We start from the raw sequence: 23,065 nt of genomic DNA on the forward strand, positions 1-23,065 counted from the left end.
CTTTGATTTTTAATTTTTTATATGTTAAAAACATACTGGGAAAAAAGTGATCACTAATACAATATACGGGAATGAATTTATCAATGATAAACAAGCTATTCATTGTAATACGTGTTATTGAGTCATAGCAAATTTTAAGAGAATCATGCCATCTTTTATTTGTAAATTGGCTTGACTTCTTTCTGGGAATGTAGTTAACGCCAAGAATATGAGTTCAATCAACTTTATTTAGTAACTGTTCAAATGTATCAATCCATAATTGACAACTATCCGGCGGCCTATAAACAAACATTACTGAGAACAGTTTAGTATTATTATATTTTATGTGAATTTAGATTGATTTATCTATCCTTTTTACCTTTTCTGTTTTTCCTTTCACTACTAAAATTATTTATTTATCATTTACTTCTTCGGTCAGAAAAGCCCTCGTGTATTGAACAAGAAAAAAAAACATCATCATATCGCACTATCGTAGTCCATCATCATAGCAACAGGATCGTCATAATTAATTCTAACATCATCATGATGATTAATATCGGCATAGGTTCGGTATAGTTATTTATTATCATGAGTAACGTTTTTATTTTTGTCTTGCATAACTAAACTTTCATATATGAACTTTCAGTTGTACAAAAAGAAAAATCATCATTATCATATTTCACCAAATGCAGGGAATATTTGAATTTATCATTTGTCTGAAATCTGCTATTGGATCTTCGCAAATTCACTTACAGTTCTAGTGTGGCAAACAGGAGATTTAGTGAAATCTCACTCCATGAATTTTGGCTATCCCGTATCTAGAAAAACTCTAAAAACACACACAAGAACCTTTTTTTATTTAAGACCGGGTAAAAAATTATACAACTGGAAAACCCAGGCAATATGCAAAATAAATTGAGCTACATCCTGTATGGTTGTAATTTTGGATTCATTTTAGTCAGCCGTTGGTGAGAAAAAAAGATAAAACAAAAAAAAGTGATATTTATTTCTAAGTTTCTAATGTGACTAAAGTGGACATTTTGGTCTGATGACAAGAAAACGCAAAAAGTCGAAAGCATCGCCAGGCGAAAAGAAATTAAACATTTCGAACAAACGGCGCGAAAAATAAACAAAGGACAACATGGATAACGATGAAGGTCAGAAATATATGCTGAGATAGCTCAAAAAATAAATAAATGTGGACGGACGCCGGACACAAATGAGCAATATATTATCCGAATACCTCACAATATGTTGGGTATATGAATTCACAAAAGATAAACCAAAACCCCACTCAGTCCAGTCCTTTGGTGGCAATTATCTTGTTTCAGTTCTTTTGCACATAAAAAACAAAATTAGCCAATTCTCAAAATTCTCGATTTTTAGAAATAAGTTTTGGACACTTACATGGAAAAAATGAAAAAGTTTGAAAAAGATCATAAAGAAATGGAAAACGCGTTTATTCCGCAGTATAAGTTTCTCAGGCTACCAGAGGAAACACGCAAATTGCGAGGAATTCATTTCATCCAAGATATTTGATCTATAACGCCACGGAGACAATACGGTTGTAGCTCTCATAATTTAATTTTGAGTTCATTTTAAAAGAGAAAGATAGGGATGCATGGTTAGAATAACTATAGTGAACTAATCATCAAAACGACATTTTTAATCAATTATCAGGATATTTGGATCAAAACTGCATCAAAAGTGTTTACAAGATTTTTCTACTTTTAGCTCCTATGACCTAACTTTTCACCGGAGATGACCCATCTTCGAACTTGACCTGTATTTCATTGAGACAAACATTCTGACAAAGTTTGATGATGATCCAATGAAAACTGAGACTGCTCCAATTGTTGACGACGAACGAAGCACAACGCCTGACATAGCCCCATCACTATACCTCACCTTGACCACTTCGTGATCATGACCTAAAAATCAGTTATGCAATTTAAAGTTTTTACTATATACATATAGGGAAAAACAATGACACCCCCTCTTCTGATGCCAAGTTTGGTTAAGGAATAAATATAGTACTATATAGATCCTGTTTTCATTTAAATGCATTAAACCAAAAGCAACTTCTGGACAAAAATACACTGTACTGTTGTTTTGTAGATTATGAATTTCTATGACTTAAAATCGTTTAACTTTGTTTAGTAAACGTGTTACTGAGTAAACGTGTTCGTGTTGCTCTGCAACTGGAAACTTGAATTCTATTTTATTTATTCGAGTTTTACATTTTATTTGTCTTGTTTCAAACTGACTGAAGCCAGTTTTCTACTTTTAGTTTGAGTCACCTTGACATAGACTAAGCAATTCTAAATGAAGTCTTTTTACACCAAGTTTCATAGAAATATCTCATTCCAAACTCAAGTTATTGACAGGAAACTGATTTCCTATTTTAGTAACAATGATCTTGGCCCAAAAGCAATCCAAAGTAAGGTCTTTTTATATGCTTCGCCTTGCTATAAACCAAGTTTAATTGAAATATCTTATTCCCTTGAGAAACAGAAGGAATCACTATACAGGAAAAAACAAAGGGCCATAATTATGGAAACAATAGCCACCGTTCGACTTTTTCCTTTTTCTTAAAGCAAACAAATAAACGGTTTAATATTAAACAAATCTTAAGTTCCTTTCTATAATTTTAATAGGTCTGTCTACTCACACTAGTTTTGTCGAGGTATGAATCTTTTCCATAGTACGAATCCTTTCAAGAATAACAATGTTGAGAAAATTTAATCAAAATTCATCATTTGACGTGAAGAATCTTATATATATGTTTATAAGAAAAATAAAAATAAATCAACTAGAAGGGCTTTTGTCACAAAAACATATATCTCCAATACTAAGTATGGTGGTCACTCATGTGAAGATTCATTGAAATCCCACCATTTGTTTTTTGAGCTGTGAAGGCAGCGAAGCAGAACGTGCCAGTGATGTGCACAACCTTGGAAGGTACTCATAATTACTGTAAAGTTTGGTTGAAATCCTTCCAGTAGTTGGGGATGGATGTACGTTCCAAATTAAATGGACTTAGGGGCTATTTCTTTTATCATGGCCCCTTATTCTGTCTTTTGTTATTCTCTTTTGTTCTGTATTTAATGGCACGGACAACCGGACGGACATCCGACCGATTAGGAATTTCTTTTGTTTTCATGGATACCAAAATAAATGAAGATAGTGATAAAAAACGAAAATGTAGTAGTGACAATACATGTAGCGGTTTATTGAAAAATCCTAGTAATGGCCGCTCGCCGCAGGGTGATATAACCATTGACAACAGTTCAAACGTTATTGATCTAATACACCAAGCTAACACTGTGCTTTTCAATGATATTCTGTGTTCGAATCGTGTGAAGCTGAAATGGCTACGAAATGTACCAAAGAGGTAAAAACGCCTCCTATTTCCACATCTCAATCTACTAGTACCTTGAATATTCCTATCTCTACAGATTCTTCACCTACAGACGCTGTAATAGACTACCTAAAGCGTATAGAAACCAAATTAAATCACGTAGATCAAAGATTAAATACTTTAGATACGCTAGAAAAAAAGGTCAGTAATTTTGAATTAGACTTGAAAAAACTTTGGATTTTTGTGCATGATCAAAACAAACGCATCGATCAGAAGGTTTCGGATATTGACCAGCGTGTTGATAACCTTGAATTTGCCCTTGGCCAAGCACAAAGTGGAATTACTGAAATGCATAAAGATGTTTTATCGTGGAACATTAATGGATTGAATAAAAATAAACTTGAAGACAGTGATTTTATTAATAAACTTTCAAACTATGATATAGTTTTCCTGTTTGAGTCGTGGGGTAATAAAAACTCGGACTTTGAAATTAATGGTTATAAATGCTATAACTTTTATCGTAAGTTTCAGAATCGTCGAGCAAAGCGATGCAGTGGAGGCGTAGTTGTATATATTAAAAACAGTATAAGTAAGGGTATTAAAATAATTAAAAATCATTTCGACACAATTATATGGCTACAGCTAAATAAATCTTTTTTTCATACATATGATGATATATTTATTGCAGGTGTCTATATCTGGGTCGATGGGTCACCGGCGTATAACTGTATAAATGATAATCTTTTTGATATTATACTAAATGACGTCTATTGTTATGAAACAGAGGGGATTATATATTTGATAGGTGATTGGAATGCTAGGGTGGGAAATGGGGACAGGAAAGACTGACAGACCTGTACATTTTGTAGATAATGATTACTGTGATGAAAATGATAGTCAATACGAGCGAATCAGTATTAAATGGAACAGTGACCTCCGTGATGATTTTAGGCATAGTCTTATTTCTATGTTACCGAAAATGAATAGCAATACTGATTATACCGACTTCAGAAATAAATCAGAAATGAACAATTGTATTGAACAATTTACGAATATTATAAATGATGTTGCTGAACCACTGTTTCACAAACATTATGTTGTTACGCCTCGCTTTAAAAATGAATATTTTATTGAATCATCAGATATACTGATGTCACTTTTATAGAAATTTTTAACGGTATATTGGATAACGGTGTATTTCCAGATGAGTGGATGAATGGTATTATCGTTCCTTTATTTAAGAAAAATGACCCATGTCACGTAAAAAATTATAGAGGTATTACTTTAGTGAGTTGTTTTTCAAAGATATTTACAGGGGATTTAAAAAAAGGATTTCTGATTGGGTTGAAAATAATAATGTTGTTAGTGATGCCCAGTTCGGTTTTCGTAAGAATCGTTCAACTATTGATGCAATATTTGTATTAAATGCTATTGTTAGTAAAATTTTAAATGAAAATGAAAGACTGCCATGTGCTTTTATCGATTTTAAAAAAGCATTGATAGAGGTATTACTTTAGTGAGTTGTTTTTCAAAGATATTTACAGGGGATTTAAATAAAAGGATTTCTGATTGGGTTGAAAATAATAATGTTGTTAGTGATGCCCAGTTCGGTTTTCGTAAGAATCGTTCAACTATTGATGCAATATTTGTATGCTATTGTTAGTAAAATTTTAAATGAAAATGAAAGACTACCATGTGCTTTTATCGATTTTAAAAAAGCATTCGATAGTGTATATCGTAATGGTCTGTGGTTTAAACTTTATAATGTTGGACTCAGAGGCAAAACGTTAAATATTTTACGAAGTATGTACTCTAAGGTCATGTCAGAGGTTGTAAAACATATTCAGATTATTTCGAATGTTAAAACAAGGGGAGGTAATGTCCCCTTTACTTTTTTCATTATTTTTAGAAGATTTAGAGTTATTTCTCCAAGATGATGTAAACTCTGGTATTAGTTTTGATGAAGTTGCTTTTATACTTATGTTATTTGCAGATGATATATCTTTGGGACTTCTGACTTACAAAAGAATCTTGATTTATTATTCACGTATTGCAGTACTTGGGGATTAATCCGGATAAAAGTAAAATTGTTTTTTAGAAAACGTGGGCCTTTAAAGCATGATGAAAAATGGACTTATAACAATATGCATATAGAAGTGGTTTCTAACTTTAATTACCTTGGCACAGTTTTTAATTATACCGGAAATTTTAACCTAAATCAGGAAATTGACTGGTAAAGGCTTAAAGGCATTAAATATACTGCTTGCTAATACCAAAGGCATGTCATTAAAGCCAAGCACCCTTTGTCCAACTATTTGATGCATTTGTTGGCTCCGTGTTAAATTATGCGAGCGAGATATGGGGTTTTAGCAAAAGCAAAGACATTGAGAGAATTCATTTAAAATTCTGTAAGTCAATACTCTATAAACAAAGTACTAGCACTATGGCTATTTATGGAGAGCTATGCAGATACCCGCTGTTCATTAACAGGATTGTCAGGATTGTAAAATACTGGCTAAAAATTGTAAACAGTGAAAATATTATAGTTAAAAAGATGTATGAAATAATGTTAAATGATTGTCAAAGAGGCAAGGTAAATTGGGTATCTAAAGTAAAATCTTTGTTAGAAAATAATGGATTTTTATATGTATGGAACAATCCTGATATTATTAATATTAAAACGTTTCCTTCGTTATTCAAACAAAGACTAACGGACCAATGTGTTCAGGCATGGACTGCCACATTGTCTGTTAGTTCAAGTTTATGTACTTATAAATTATTTAAAAATTCTTTTAAATTTGAATATTATTTAGAAAACATTAAACATAAACTTCGTATTCCATTGACTAATTTAAGGCTATCTTCTCACCAACTACAAATCGAAACAGGTCGCTATGGTAATAATAGAACTGAACGTAACCAAAGACATTGTATGATTTGTAACAGTGGTGACCTAGAAGATGAATATCATTTTATTTGTATCTGTTCAGCATACAATCAGATTCGAAAACGTTAAATTAACAAATTTTATTTTTACAGACCAAGTGTTGTTAAATTTATAGAACTGATGCATTATGTAAACTATTCTGTTGTAATTAAACTATGTAAATTTAAACGAGAAGCATTTATAATAAGACAAAACATTGTAAACAACTATACTTAGAAGTAATTAAGGCTACTTCCTGTAATCACTTACATGTGTATTAATTTAATATAATAATTTCTACGTTATTTGGTATTGTACAATAATTATAATAATTATTGTACTGTGGTGTAAATGTATTGTAAAAATGTCTGTGTTAAATGATTATCATATGTTCATGCGCTCACATATTGTTGTAATTGTACATAGTTCATCCTCTTGTATATGCTCATTATGCTTATTTGTTTTCAGTGAGTTTAATCATTCATGTCTTTTTTTTGTATTTGTCATGTGTAATATGTATTTATGTTAATTGTATCATGTAACAAGAAACATAACTTGTTTACGTTAATTAATAAAGAATCTTGAATCTTATTCGGTAGTGCGGACGGACAACTGGACGTTCTAACGGGACAGTAATTATGTGGCTACTCTATTGTTCTTTTTAGCCACACAAGAGGAAATAGCCACATAAAAGCATTACGGAATGAATGACATCAAAGAGAAAGAACAATTACCTTTTGTCCCTCTAGCCACATAATTACTAATTCGTGAGAGCGGAAGAACAGACGGAAAAAAATTTTGGGAGACATAAATATGAAAGTGGGCAGAGTCAAAACTCATACTTAATTTGAGGGAGTTCTTTCGCCAATTTGTTTAAAAAATCTGATAAATAAATAACTTTCATAGTAACGTCATACTATAGTTTTGGATTAAAAAATATCAATACCACAGTATATTAACAATTTGAACCCCAACCGGATCTTGTGAGAGTCAAAACTCATACTTAATTTGAGGGACTTCTTTCGCCAATTTGTTTAAAAAATCTGATAAATAAATAACTTTCATAGTAACGTCATACTATAGTTTTGGATTAAAAAATATCAATATCACAGTATATTAACAATTTGAACCCCAACCGGGTCTTGTGAGAAGATGTCAGTGTCAGTCATTTTCTGACGCTTAACTTGTTTAATATATTGGTATTTATATTGATACTAATGGACGTTAAGGTTAGTATGTAGAAGAGAAACTTTATTAAGCGTTTAAGTTATGCAAAATATAAATGTTAGCATTAAATCTATAAAATAATCGAACTGCTTTCGAAAGGTGAACAGTAGCAAAAATCCGTCTTACATTGAATTGTGATATCGAACTAATAACAAACGATAATTTAGTCATCTGCAAAAAATATTGCTGTATTTTGAACATTAAATTAAGATCAAGAGGTCAATGCCGTAAACTGAACGTTACTTGCTGGTGATTGTGAACCCTACTTATGAGTTTACAAATTTTATCTGTACCCCGACTTGTGAGTATTTTTAAAGATTTAATGGAGAGAACGTTAATTATTTAACGTATTTATTTGTTTATTGACAGGCAAAATGGAAAGATTCAGTTGTCTTCATTGTCCCCTTTCTCTTCCAAAAAAAAAAAAAAAAAACACTATTTGGACATCAGAACTAACAATTTCTCAGTTTGACAACTATAACAGAAACATAAAAATCATACTCAAAAGACTTTAGAATTATTCCGAAAGAACTGAAAAAATTACAAAGGACTTTAAAAGCAAATGATAAACAATAAAAATTTCAAGACAAGGACTTGAAAAATAATTTCGAATCAAGAAATGTCAAAAAATCAAAACGCCTGTTAAAGATGTTCACAATTCGACAAAAGATACGTTTTTTAGTACAGATGAGATGACGAAGAGTTTAAGTTTAAACTTGGTGTCAACTTAATCCACAGATCCCACATGTTGTGTTTTCGGGGGAGTGTTTGTTACACGAAAGCTATCTTAGCTTTTCAAAGAAAAATGAATGGTAAATGAAGATAAGATTTGTTGGTTGATAATTCCTGTCAAGAAATAATTTTCTTCCTTATACTTCATTCTGGTATTTCCATGATGAAGGTCCATTCATGTGCAGGCAGTATTTGTTACTAAGTTGTGACACAAAAACTTCATATTCTGCAAGATATAATTTGGAACATAGGACAAAAACAATAAAAATCATCAAAAGTGACTCGCAAGTTATGGTTCAGTGAAAACACAAATAGGGTACAGATCATTAAAATTGTTTTAGCAAGACGGGTACAGTTATAAGAATGTTCGCCTCTTAATAGAGGTCAAGATTCAGATATGAGTCATAGTGAAATAAAACAATTTTAGGCATAAATTTGCCTGTGTAATCGGCGTGTGTTGACATAAACAAAACACGAAGCGAAGAGCACAGCGTTTAATGCGCATACATTTAAAGAAGCTGGTTATAAGCAAAGAAAAACTATTTCTTAATATGATTCAAATGTTTACATACTGTAACAGATTAAATGCAAGCCGTCTTAAAAAGTTTTATGGGTCACCCCGCCTGTTTGTACGAAATGATGTTGAGATCTTCTCACAAGATCCGGTAGGGGTACAAATCGTTTATATACTGTGAATATAAACGAGTTCTTTAGATAACCTAGCTCCAGCTAGGTTTCAACGTTTTTAATGTGAAATTAATAAAATGGGAAAATACAAAATTTCGGGTCTTTTTTTGAGCATTTATCTAAATGTTCACTTAAAGGTAATTGTCTCTGATCTACTGAGCATGAACAGTTTTTCTGTTACTGAGTTTGTCGCCTGTTTGGCCTATGTAAAAATCTATGCATCCGTTGCAAACTAAAACATTTTCAACAGTACCGTCCATATGTTCTTTTATATGAAACACCTCTGTTCTTTGCATTTTTTAACACAGGGCACTATATTGTTTTCTTTAAATTCTGAACCGTACAATGGGCAGACAGCAGTTCAAACGTCGACAGCTGTACCAGTATATACATGTCGGCGCACGAAACACGATTGACGGACGGTAAGTATTCATCTATTTTTAACATATCGCAACTGTGTTCGAGTAAATCAATGATATCGATTCATAGTCAACATCCAAAGGAGCATACTAACAAATTCCTGGCCCTGTGCAAGCTTTACTTCACGTGAATTTTGACTAAAAATAACCACACTATCCGATGAGATGCGGCATTTTTATTTTTTAGTCACAAAAACATATTTTCTCATGATAATAAATCCTTTTATCACCTAAACCGCGGCGCAGGAGTGTAATAAAATTTGCGCTATATAGAAACATAGCGTTAAAGCGCGCTAATTTTAGCGTTACGCTATAGGCCTAGCGCGTCATTTAAAAATAACTCATTTTAACAGTTTACTGTTCTTATTTTATATATGTGATGAATAGAATATTATATTCGTGTAGATTCAATACTAAACAACTCGTTCAATAAATTAAGTATTAAACTGCACTCATTCAATATCCTCTATTTATCAAACGATTCGTAAACGTCCACATTTCGTTATTAAATATTCAAAAATGCTTTTCTGTTTAAGTTATAGGGTATTTAAGTTGGAGTGTCATCAAAATTTTAGTAACGTCATCAGTCGTTCGCCTCTTTTTAATGATTACATTGACAGCCATTCATCATGCTGAAAGCGTCATATTGACCGACGATAATGATTCTAAAATTACTTGGAAAAGGTCAGTAAATTATGATTAATCATTCAATATATTATATTAATTATTCTAAACTTAAAAAAAAATCAATTAAATAATTATAAAATCCAATTTATAACTTTGAATCTCTTAACTAAATGCTAATAGCATATTAAATAAAATGTTTTAATTTTGATTGTTTGATTGTGTCTTATTAATACCATAAAAAGAGCCACCGCCGGGCGGGGGCAACGCTCGACTTTTTACTTTTTCTAAAAGCAAACAAAGAAAGGTTTGAACAAATCTTAACGTTTCCTTTTTATAAATTTAATCGGTCTGTCTTGTCACATTAGTTTTGTTTATCTATTTTGTATATATATATACCGTTATATGAATAGAATCAAGCAATTCTATAAATAGAAACACTAAATTCTATAAATAGAAACACGCAATTCAATAAATAGAAACACTAAATTCTATAAATAGAAACACGCAATTCAATAAATAGAAACACGCAATTCAATAAATAAAAACACGCAATTCTATAAATAGTAACACACAATTCTATAAATAGAAACATGCAATTCTATAAATAGTAACACACACTTCTATAAATTAGAAACACGCAATTCTATAAATAGAAACACGCAATTCTATAAATAGTAACACACAATTCTATAAATATTAACACGCAATTCTATAAATAGAAACACGCAATTCTAAAAATAGAAACATGCAATTCTAACAAGAGGGCCATCATGGCCCTGAGGTCGCTCACCTGTATATAGGCCCCCGGAGCGGGGCCAGTTTTAACCCCAGGGCTTTTATTTGAACAAACTTGGAAGACACCCATTAGAACATGTTTCATGCTAAATATCTTAGCTCTAGCTCTTTGAGTTCTTTAAAAAAAGATTTTTTAAGTTTTTACTATATGCATATAGGGAAAATCAATGACCCCCTGGGGCGGGGCCAATTTTAACCCCAGGGCTTTTATTTGAACAAACTTGGTAGACACTCATTAGAAGATGTTTCATGCTAAATATCTTAGCTCTAGCTCTTTGGTTTCTTTAAGAAGATTTTTTAAGTTTTTACCATACACATATAGTTAAAAACAATGACACCCCTGGGGCGGGGCCAGTTTTGACCCAAGGGCTTTTATTTGAACAAACTTTGTAGACAGTTACTAGGAGATGTTTCATGCTTAATATTTAAACTCTAGTTATTTGGGTTTTTTCAAAGAAGATTTTTAAGTTTTTGCTATATAAACATATAAGGCAAAAAACCTAAAAGCCCTGGGGCGGGGCCAATTTTGACCCCAAGGCTTTAATTTGAACAAACTTGGTAGACATCCATTAGAACATGTTTCATGCTAAATATCTTAGCTCTAGCTCTTTGAGTTCTTTAAAAAAAGATTTTTTAAGTTTTTACTATATGCATATAGGGAAAATCAATAACCCCCTGGGGCGGGGCCAATTTTAACCCCAGGGCTTTTATTTGAACAAACTTGGTAAACACCCATTAGAACATGTTTCATGCAAAATATCTTAGCTCTAGCTCTTTGAGTTCTTTAAAAATATTTTTTAAGTTTTTACTATATGCATATTGGGAAAATCAATGACCCCTTGGGCGGGGCCATTTTAACCCCAGGGCTTCAATTTGAACAAACTTGGTAGACACTCATAAGAAGATGTTTCATGCTAAATATCTTAGCTCTAGCTCTTTGGTTTCTGTAAAAGAAGTTTTTTTAAGTTTTTACTATATGCATATTGGGAAAATCAATGACCCCCTCGGGCGGGGCCAATTTTGACCCCAGGGCTTTTATTTGAACAAACTTGGTAGACACTCACTAGAAGATGTTTTATGCCGAATATCTAAGCTCTAGCTCTTCGGGTTTTTTAAAAGAAGATATTTTAAGTTTTTTCTTTCGGTTGCCATGGCAACCAGAGTTCTGCATGGAATTAAATTCTTTGAACAATTTTTAAAGGTGACCACCAAAGGAACATTCCTGTGAGGTTTGGATGAATTTGGCTTAGTGGTTTATGAGGAGATGTCATTTAAAGTAAAAGTTTACGGACGGACGGACGCCGGACGAAAAGCGATCACAAAAGCTCATCCTGTCACTTTGTGACAGGTGAGCTAAAAATAGAAACACGCAATTCTAAAAATAGAAACATGCAATTCTAAAAATAGTAACACGCAATTCTATAATTAGTAACACGCAATTCTAAAATGAAAAACATGCAATTCTAAAAATAGAAACACGCAATTCTAAAAATATAAACATGCAATTCAATAAATAGCGACACGCAATTCTATAAATAGAAACAAGCAATTCTATAAATAGAAACACGCAATTCTAAAAATAGAAACACGCAATTCTATAAATAGATACACATTGTTGTTGATGATGATGATGATAGATATCTATATATACACACACACACACCAATAATGTAGACATATATGGTCATTTAATGCACAAATCTGAGAAAATTCAGTAATTTAACCTTCAAGGTCAAGGTAATTAAACAACAAGGTCTGGTCTTTAAGAATGTTCTGTTATAATATGAAGTTGATCCCTTCAATAATAGCAAAGTTACAGTAAGTTACAGCCAAAACAATGAAAATTTCAATAATTTGACCTTCAAAGACAATGTCATTAATGAGTGAAGGTTAAGGTCTTTCGGTATATTTTTAACAGTTATCTTTGAAGATTATTATGTTCAAGTTTCAAGACAATCCATTCAAAAATAACAAAGTTACAGCCAATAATAGCCAAAAAAATGAAAATTTCAATCATTTGACCTTCAAAGTCAAGGTCATTTATGAGTGAAGGTCAAGGTCTGACTGGTTATTTTTAAGGGCTATCCTTGAAGATTATTATGTTCAAGTTTGAAGACAATCCATTCAAAAATAACAAAGTTACAGCCAATAACAGCATGAACAAGCAAAAATTGGACTTTTAACCTTGAAGGTCAAGGTCATTTATGGATGAAGGTCAAGGTTAGTGTGGTCTACTGAAAGGTCTTGTCCCAAGGGTTGTTGTGGCCAAGTATGAAGACAATACACCAAGAAATAAAAAAGTTATGATCCAGGTACAAGTTTTCGGACGGCAACGGCAACGCCGACCTGACTATAACAATACCTCTACCTTTTTTTTCAAAAAAAAAAAAAAAAGTCAAGCTAAAAACTAATTGCCGAAAAATTCAAAAAGTTTAAAACTCATTGCATGAAAAATTATCTGGAGCTCTGGCTGATGATTCGAAAGTATGTTCAGCAGGAGATGTGTATGAAAATATTAACAATATAAGACAATATGCTTTGTTTCATGGTCAAAGTGACCTGTTGATAGTATTATGAGCGTAGATCACATTTGTACACAAATTTCTACTAAAAAACAAACACATGTTGGTGACTTTTTTTTAAAACAAGAGGGCCATGATGGCCCTGAGGTCGCTCACCTGTATATAGGCTCCCGGAGTGGGGCCAGTTTAAACCCCAGGGCTTTTATTTGAGCAAACTTGGAAGACACCCATTAGAAGATGTTTCATGATGTTAAGTTTTTACTACACACATATAATGAAAAACAATGACCTCCGCCCCCCCCCCCCCCCCCTTTGGCACGGCCAATTTAAACCCAAGGGCTTTTATTTGGACAAACTTGGTAGACACCAACAAAAAGATGTTTCCTGCTTAAAATCTAACCTGTAGCTCATTGGGTTTTTTAAAAGAAGATTTTTTAAAGTTTTTACTATACACATATAGTTAAAAACAATGACACCTCTGGGGCGGGACCAGTTTTAACCCCAGGGCTTTTATTTGAACAAACTTGGTAGACACTTACTAGAAGATGTTTCATGCTTAATATCTAAACTCTAGCTATTTGGGGTTTTTCAAAGAAGATTTTTTAAGTTTTTGCTATACACATATAAGGAAAATCAATGACCCCCCGGGGCGGGGCCAATTTTGACCCCAGAGCTTTTATTTGAAGAAACTTTGTAGACACCCATTAGAACATGTTTCATGCTAAATATCTTAGCTCTAGCTCTTTGGGTTCTTTAAAAGAAGATTTTTTAAGTTTTTACTATATGCATATAGGGAAAATCAATGAACCCCTGGGGCGGGGCCAATTTTGACCCCAGGGCTTTTATTTGAACACACTTTGTAGACACTCACTAGAAGATGTTTCATGCTTAATATCTAAACTCTAGCTATATGGGTTTTTTCAAAGAAGATTTTTAAGTTTTTGCTATACACATATAAGGAAAATCAATGACCCCCGGGGCGGGGCCAATTTTGACCCCAGGGCTTTTATTTGAACAAACTTTGTAGACACCCATTAGAACATGTTTCATGCTAAATATCTTAGCTCTAGCTCTTTGGGTTCTTTAAAAGAAGATTTTTTAAGTTTTTACTATATGCATAAAGGGAAAATCAATGACCCCCTGGGGCGGGGCCAATTTTGACCCCAGGGCTTTTATTTGAACAAACTTGGTAGACACTCACTAGAAGATGTTTCATGCTTAATATCTAAACTCTAGCTATTTGGGGTTTTTCAAAGAAGATTTTTTAAGTTTTTGCTATACACATATAAGGAAAATCAATGACCCCCCGGGGCGGGGCCAATTTTGACCCCAGAGCTTTTATTTGAACAAACTTTGTAGACACCCATTAGAACATGTTTCATGCTAAATATCTTAGCTCTAGCTCTTTGGGTTCTTTAAAAGAAGATTTTTTAAGTTTTTACTATATGCATATAGGGAAAATCAATGACCCCCTGGGGCGGGGCCAATTTTGACCCCAGGGCTTTTATTTGAACACACTTTGTAGACACTCACTAGAAGATGTTTCATGCTTAATATCTAAACTCTAGCTATATGGGTTTTTTCAAAGAAGATTTTTTAAGTTTTTGCTATACACATATAAGGAAAATCAATGACCCCCGGGGCGGGGCCAATTTTGACCCCAGGGCTTTTATTTGAACAAACTTTGTAGACACCCATTAGAACATGTTTCATGCTAAATATCTTAGCTCTAGCTCTTTGGGTTCTTTAAAAGAAGATTTTTTAAGTTTTTACTATATGCATATAGGGAAAATCAATGACCCCCTGGGGCGGGGCCAATTTTAACCCCAGGGCTTTTATTTGAACAAACTTGGTAGACACTCATTAGAAGATGTTTCATGCTAAATATCTTAGCTCTAGCTCTATGGGTTCTTTAAAAGAAGATTTTTTAAGTTTTTACTATATGCATATAGGGAAAATCAATGACACCCCTGGGGCGGGGCCAGTTTTGACCCAAGGGCTTTTATTTGAACAAACTTTGTAGACACTTACATGCTTAACTCTAGTTATTTGGGTTTTTTCAAAGAAGATTTTTAAGTTTTTGCTATATAAACATATAAGGAAAATCAATGAGCCCCGGGGCGGGGCCAATTTTGACCCCAAGGCTTTAATTTGAACAAACTTGGTAGACATCCATTAGAACATGTTTCATGCTAAATATCTTAGCTCTAGCTCTTTGAGTTCTTTAAAAAAAGATTTTTTAAGTTTTTACTATATGCATATAGGGAAAATCAATAACCCCCTGGGGCGGGGCCAATTTTAACCCCAGGGCTTTTATTTGAACAAACTTGGTAAACACCCATTAGAACATGTTTCATGCCAAATATCTTAGCTCTAGCTCTTTGAGTTCTTTAAAAAGATTTTTTAAGTTTTTACTATATGCATATAGGTTTTTTCTTTTGGTTGCCATGGCAACCAGAGTTCTGCATGGAATTAAATTCTTTGAACAATTTTTAAAGGTGACCACCAAATGAACATTCCTGTTAAGTTTGGATGAAATTGGCTTAGTGGTTTATGAGGAGATGTCATTTAAAATAAAAGTTTACGGACGGACGACGGACGGACAGACGGACGCCGGACGAAAAGCGATCACAAAAGCTCACCCTGTCACTTTGTGACAGGTGAGCTAAAAAGGTATAAATGTAATCATGAAACTGTAATACATACATAATATTGTACAGTTTTTGTTTTTATAAAAAACAATGTTATTATATCTATGACTTGTAATATAAAAAGTCTCAAATTTTCCAGAATTCTATTGAGAGACCACTTTTTGGCAGTTCCTTGAGTGGTCTCTTAATACAATGTTGACTGTATATTATTTCTTAAATAACCTTTAGAAAAGCTTGGAGACCACTGTAATAGTGTCAGTCAGTGTAATGTTGGTCTTGTTTATATGAACTTTCAACCCATAAACACTTTATGATACAATGAAGACCCACTGTTAGACCATAAGTGTATAACTTAAATATTAAATTAGTTTACTATTCTTTATGTATTTATATGTTAATATCCACATTTTTGTTAACCTAATTCAATACTGAGATTCCTATAGCCTTTGATTGGTTACATTATATTTCATTTTTATTCACAATTACAAATCAAATATCCCATAGAACACCAATCATCTTAACTTTTTCTGTTGTCTGTCTTGTTCTTCATGTTGTTGTTGTTGTTGAGAATGTTTTTCAGCATGGTAAATACGAGAAACTTGAACTAAAAGAGGGGCAGTTTCTGCATCACTTAGCCACTGATTAGCTGTTTGCGGATGTTCTAACATCTGTATAAAAGCTGCAAATAGACCAACAAACAAATTAGGATTTATGTTTTTAGCGTTATTAAAATATATTAACCATTGAATTTAAAGTTCTATCCCTTAGAATTCTAAATTAGCCATCAGAGTGCCTTTTTAACCCTGAAAGTGATGTATTTACCTTTAGAATATTAGAATGGATTAGAAGGATTGTTGTGTCCAAGGATGACAGCAAAATAAACTAGAACTGCCACTGTCATGGCGTAAATACCCCCGCATACCAACAGTGGCCATTTAGAGCTCAAGGATAACCTCCCTGCCAAATCTGAGGTTACTAAGCCAGTGCATTGCTAAGTTATGTATTCTACATGCTTCAAATGTGAAAATGTCAAAATCAATACACTGCGGACAGGCATTCTTAAGCATTTGAGCAGACAAGCTTATTATAGTAAAAATCTTTGTGACCTTGACCTTTGACATAGCCACTAAAAATCATCTACTAGTCATAAACAACGTCAATACCAAATATGAAGACTGTTGACCAAAGCATTCTAAAGCAATTGAGCGGACAAGCTTTTTTCAGTCAAGGCCCCTGTGACTTTGACCCAGTGACTTCAAAATCAATTTGGGTCACCTAAAGGTCATGATCAACCTCCATGCCAAATATGAAGACTGTGGGTCAAAAAGAATCTTAAGTTAAGACAAGCTTTGTTTAGGCAAGGCACCTGTGACCTTGACATTTGACCCAGTGACCTCAAAATTGATAGGGGTCATCTAATAATCATGACTAACCTCCTTGCCAAATATGAAGACTGTGGGTCACAGGAATCTTAAGTTATTGGGCGGACAAGCTTTTTTTAAGTCAAGGCCCCTGTGACCTTTGACCTGGTGACCTTAGAAGAAGAAAATGTATAAAGGTTTTTCTATTTTTAGCTCTATGACCCCTTAAAGGGGCCAATTGAAAAGACATGAGCAAATTTAGGTGTAACTGTCACAATGAAGCTACAGACAAAATATGAGGTAAATCTGCCCAGCAGTTTCAGAGAAGTAGATGATTTGTTGATGCATGACGACAGACACCGGATGCCGGAGTATCCCCCTTTGATACTAATAGCTCACCCTGAACCTTTGGTTCTGGTGAGCTAAAAGTAGGCCAATTGATATTGAAATTCATTTCAGGGTCAGATATTTCAAATATGTCCATATTTCAAGACTGTATATAAAAAACCGAGAAGCTAGGTCAAACGATATCATTAATATCAAAAGTAGGTCAGTTGATATCAAAATTCGGCATCAGAAATTACAACAATTACAAAAAACCCTGGTCAATTGAAGTCTGTATGTCACAAAACAAGAAAGTAGGTTAAGCGATACCAAAAATATCAGAAGCAGGTAAACTGATATTAAAATTCAATTTGGCATCAATATTAAAACCCCTAGTCCAAATTTCAAGTCTGTATGTAAAAAAAAGCTAAGAAAGTGGGTCAAATGATATCAAAAATATCAAAATAGGTTGGATAATATCAAAATTTAATGCGGCAAGCAGAAATTACACCCTTGGTCCAAATATCATGTCTCTTCCTCAAAATAAAGAAAGTAGGTCAAATGATATCAACAGTATCAAAAGTAGGTCAGCAAGGGTAACATTGTGGCATAATACACCCGTCACAAAAGCTTTTGACAGAGATGTGGGCATTATAGATATGCATATAGAAGATATGCTCTGGGCAATATGCGGAAAATATCTGAATGTTTTTTTATCATCTCTAGTGACCTTGGCCTTGCAAATATTTACCTAATGTATGCCACACTTGTAGTCATGATAGTTATCATAAGTGTCACAATCCATCAACAAGAAGCGCTGTAACACAACGAAAACCAGGTTTTCAATGACCAAGTTTTGATGTGACAGCAATCAAAGGTCAAAAAGCACTGCAGTTATTAAATAGAAGCTGAAAATTCTATTTTAAGGAAATGACCTTGGCCTTGCTCCAAGATATCCAAGTGGCAATCAAAAGCTGCCACGCAGCAAGTTTGGTGTCAAAAGGTCAAAGCAAACTCAAGTTATTACCTGAAAACTGAATACATTAACCTTGATCACAAGACATCTGGGTAGCAATCCCAAGCTGCCTACCCATACATCAAGTTTGGTGTCAATAGGCCAAAGCAAACTCAAGTTATTGAGCAGAAACTGAATTTCTATTTTTAGTAACAATGACCTTGACCACTGACACCTGGGTAGCAATCCCCCACTGACACCTGGGTAGCAATCCCAAGCTGCCTTTCATACACCAAGTTTGGTGTCAATAGGCCAAAGCAAACTTAAGTTATTAAGTGGAAACTGCATTTCTATTTTTAGCAACAGTGACCTTGATCACAGACACCTGGGTAAATCCCAAGCTTCTATAGTGCTTTCGGATTGTCACAAGAAGATTTTGAAGTTAATACTAAATACACTTAAGGAAATCAATAACCCCATGGGGTGGGGCCAATTTTGACCCTAGGGCTTTTATTTGAATGAACTTGGTAGACATCCACTAGATGATGTTTTATGCTAAATATCTTAGCTCTAGCGCTTTTGGATTTTCACAAGAAGATTTTTTAGGGTTTTTACTATATACAGTAAACTCCACTTATAACGAACTCATTGGGACATTCAAAATCTGTTCCTTATATCCGGAGTTCCTTGTAAGCATAAAGCGAATTAGTTCCTTGTATCAGGAGTTTTTATAGCGAACAGATTTCCATATAACGAACTGATTGTTTACCATCGTCCGCAATTTTGAAGGGCATTTGATTAATGAACATTAGTCATTTATTTCTTTTTTGGACACAATACCCGATAGCGTATTTTTTGGAATTTTCAAAATTCCTTGCTATTTCAGTTTTAGTTTTACCTTTTTTTCAATTTCACATAAAATATCTTTTTTTTCTAAACTCAGTGCTTTTCGTGTTCTTTTCATGATTAAGAATAAACAAGATATTCGATTTTTCCTTCCATTTATATCTTCTATTATATTTTTAAGGGTGGTGACTTTTACTATTTCTTTTTATTGCAGTCAAACGTACTTTGTAGTTTTCAATGGATAAGCAAGCATGCATGATTATGTTGAAAACCGATTATAAATGATAATAATTATTTTACTCGAGCAAACCTATTAAAGAAAAGAAATAATTAAATACAATAAAAAGAATAACCGTTTTATCTTAGTGACAAGAACTCATACTAAAATATCATAAATAGAAAACTAAATATATTACGTACTGCTATACAAATTCATTTTCACAGCTGTATTGAAGTACAAACAACAATAAACGGTACATTCGGGCGAGTTTTAATCCGTGCCAAAGAAAACGAAAGTTGAAAATGCGGGATCTATTTACGAATAGCCGATATTTTGGAGTTCGTTATAAAAGTGTAATTTTCTGTACTTTTAATTAATTTGGGACTAAAAAACGAGTTCCTTATAAGCGATAATTCCTTATAACCGTGTTCACTATAACCGTATATTTTTATATTAAATAAAGAAGGGCAAAATTCGGGCCAAAATAGTTCGCTATAACCGTGTTCGCTATAAGTGAAGTTTACTGTACATATAAGGAAAATCAATGACCCCCTGGGACGGGCCAATTTTGACCTGTGGGCTTTTATTTGAACAAATTTGGCAGAAATCCACTAGAAGATGATTCATGCCAGATATATAAGCTCAAGCTCTTTCATTTTTTTCAAGAATTTTTAAAGTCTTTTCTTATCAGTTGCCATGGCATCCAGAATTAGCATGGAATGGAATTTTTTGAATTTTTTTTAAAGGGCTTCATTCAGGGAACATTCCTGCTTAGTTATAACAATACTGGCCTATTGGTACAGGAAGAGTTGTTGTTTTAAGAGTTTGATGCCATTTTTTGAAGGATGCACAATGCAAAACGCAGAGTGATCACAAAATCTCACCATTGAGCACTTCAAAAACAAAACAAGAAGGCCATGATGGCCCTGAAATCGCTCACCTGATTATAGAAATCTCCATGACAAGGAACAAGTAATATTGTTAACTATAAACTAAAGCAGATATAAAATCTTAATCTTAAACTGATATCACAAAGTTTATATTTGTATCTGAAATAGAGCATGTGTAAAAACATTACTGGTTGCTATTGCTAAGGGGAAAAAAACAGTTCCTAAAGATGTGTACATATAAGGGAAATCAATGACCTAACATGTCACCAGTCATACCCTTAAACAAGAGGGCCATGATGGCCCTGAAATCGCTCACCTGTATATAGGCCATTGGGGCCGGGCTAATTTTAACCAAGGGGCTTTTTTTTAACCAACTTGATAGACACTCACTAGAAGATGTTTCATGCTTAATATCTTAGCTCTAGCTCTATGGTTTATTTAAAAAAAGATTTTTTAAGTTTTTACTATAGAAATATAAGGAAAATCAGTACCCCCAGGGCGGGGTCAATTTTAATCCCAGGGCTTTTATTTGAAAAAACTTGATAGACACTCACAGAAGATGTTTCATGCTTAATTAATATCTAAGCTCTTACTCTTTGAGTTTTTTAAAAGAAGATTTCTTAAGGTTTTTACTACATACATATAAGCCCCGGATGGGGCTTATTTTGACCCCAGGGCTTTTATTTGAACAAACTTGATAGACACTCACCAGAAGATGTTTCATGCTAAATATTTAAGCTCTAATTCTTTCGGTTTTTTAAAACAAGACTTTTTAAGTTTTTACTATATACATATAAGGAAAAGCAATGACCCCCTGTGGCGCCCCAGTGCTTTCATTTGAACAAATTTGACAGACACTCAGTTGAAGATGTTTCATGCCAAATATCTAAGCTCTACCTTTTTGGGTTTTTTTAAAAGAAGTTATTTTAAGTTTTTTCTTTCAGTTGCCATGGCAACCAGAGTTCTGCATGGAATTAAATTCTTAGAACAATTTTTAAAAGTGACCACCAAAGGACCATTTCTGTGAAGTTTGGATGAAATTGGCTTAGCGGTTTATGAGGAGATGTCGTTAAAAGTAAAAGTTATGGATGCCGGACAAAAAGTGATCACCGATTCAAAAGATACAGACCGGACAGACAACTAGGTGCATAACAATATAAGCTGAAAATCTTTCAAGTGTATAAAAAGTGAAACGCCAAGCTTCACCACAATAAGCATGTAGCAATAAACAAGGTATACATCTTAAGAACACAAGAGTGGTGCTGCCTTGGAAAGTCAGTTGGCTTATTTATTCTGGAGTATTGATTGGACTTAGAAGTGGGGAAGTATGTACAGACATATTGATGGATGTATGGACCTTGATGACCATTCATACATTCCTAAAACATTTTAAGTGAGGACATAATAATAATCTTGAAAAGAAAAGTTTTACACTTACCTAATAAGCATCTAGGATTATTTAAACCAAGCTGTACAATGGAGTTGGCCATTATAGCTTTAAACAAAGGACTGTCATGGTCTATCCCCTCGTCTATGTCCTCTGATGGTAGCTTCCTGTTGTTTATTAGTAGTTCACACTATAATTAATGAAACAGATTATGTTGCTTTAACACTAATCTAGTGATATCAATAAAGGGGATTAATACCTTTGTCTGCAATGTTGTTACTAACTAAGGGTAATATTTGGATTTGTTCTCTTTTTTTAATTGGAGAGACTCTCAAATTTCAATTGGAGAGACACAATTTTGCATGTCTTAGTCAATTTTAATCTAGACCTTTATTTCATGACTTTATGTGTTCAAACACCTGTTTCAGATTACTGACTTTCACAGAAGTTTTCATCTGACAACTATTTATTTAAAGAATTGAATTAGAGTTATGGGCAATTAAAGATAGTTGTGGTTCTTGTATGTTGCATTTCCTTTCAATGTGGTTGACCATTGATGAAGTTTTATTGAATTACTCTGTAATAAGTCCAAAAAGAGTAACGCCTTCGAGCCTTGCACTTCCTCTCATTGCGCTTGACCATTGAATGAAGTTTCATTGAATTCTAAACATTAGTTTTTAAGTTATGCACCTGACAAGGAAAAGGAACAAAGGGCAATAACTCTACAAATACTTAAGATGGAGTTATGGTTATTGTACACTGCACTTCCTCTCATTGCGCTTGACCATTGTATGAAGTTGTAATGAATTCCAACAACTAGTTTTCAAGTTATGCACTGGACAAAAAAAGTAACAAAGGGCAATAACTGTAATAAGTCCATATAGAGTTATGGTTCTTGTGCACTGCACTTCATCTTAATGTGCTTGACCATTGTATGAAGTTTCTTTGAATTCCAACTATTAATTTTCAAGTTATGCACTGGACAATAAAAAGTAACAAAGGGCAAAAACTCTTAAATGAGTCAAGAAAGAGTTATGGTTTCTGTGCACTGCTCTTTCTCTCAATATACTTGACCATTGTATGAAATTGTATTGATTTCCAACTAGTATTTTTCAAGTTATGCTCTGGACAAGAAAAAAGCAATGGAAAAGAAACA

The 23,065-nt window shown here is 33.4% G+C and overlaps 1 protein-coding gene across 1 annotated transcript in view; it reads right to left on the bottom strand.

Annotated features, from left to right (window-relative positions):
- Window positions 1-11,859: 11,859 nt before the first annotated feature.
- The window catches only part of LOC132713498 (ubiquitin-associated domain-containing protein 1-like), a 31,711-nt gene continuing 20,505 nt past the window's right edge, over window positions 11,860-23,065 (bottom strand). The window contains exons 3-4 of the mRNA XM_060696124.1: window positions 21,961-22,099; window positions 11,860-16,605 (exon numbers count right to left, since the gene is read on the bottom strand). Of these exons, the coding sequence (XP_060552107.1) occupies window positions 16,439-16,605; window positions 21,961-22,099 (306 nt within the window). The 3' untranslated portion in view covers window positions 11,860-16,438. The remainder of the gene's footprint in view (window positions 16,606-21,960; window positions 22,100-23,065) is intronic.

This window comes from Ruditapes philippinarum, unplaced genomic scaffold, assembly GCF_026571515.1.
Source record: "Ruditapes philippinarum isolate M1 unplaced genomic scaffold, ASM2657151v2 ctg5449_1_1_1_1, whole genome shotgun sequence".
In the NCBI taxonomy this organism is placed as follows: domain Eukaryota; kingdom Metazoa; phylum Mollusca; class Bivalvia; order Venerida; family Veneridae; genus Ruditapes; species Ruditapes philippinarum.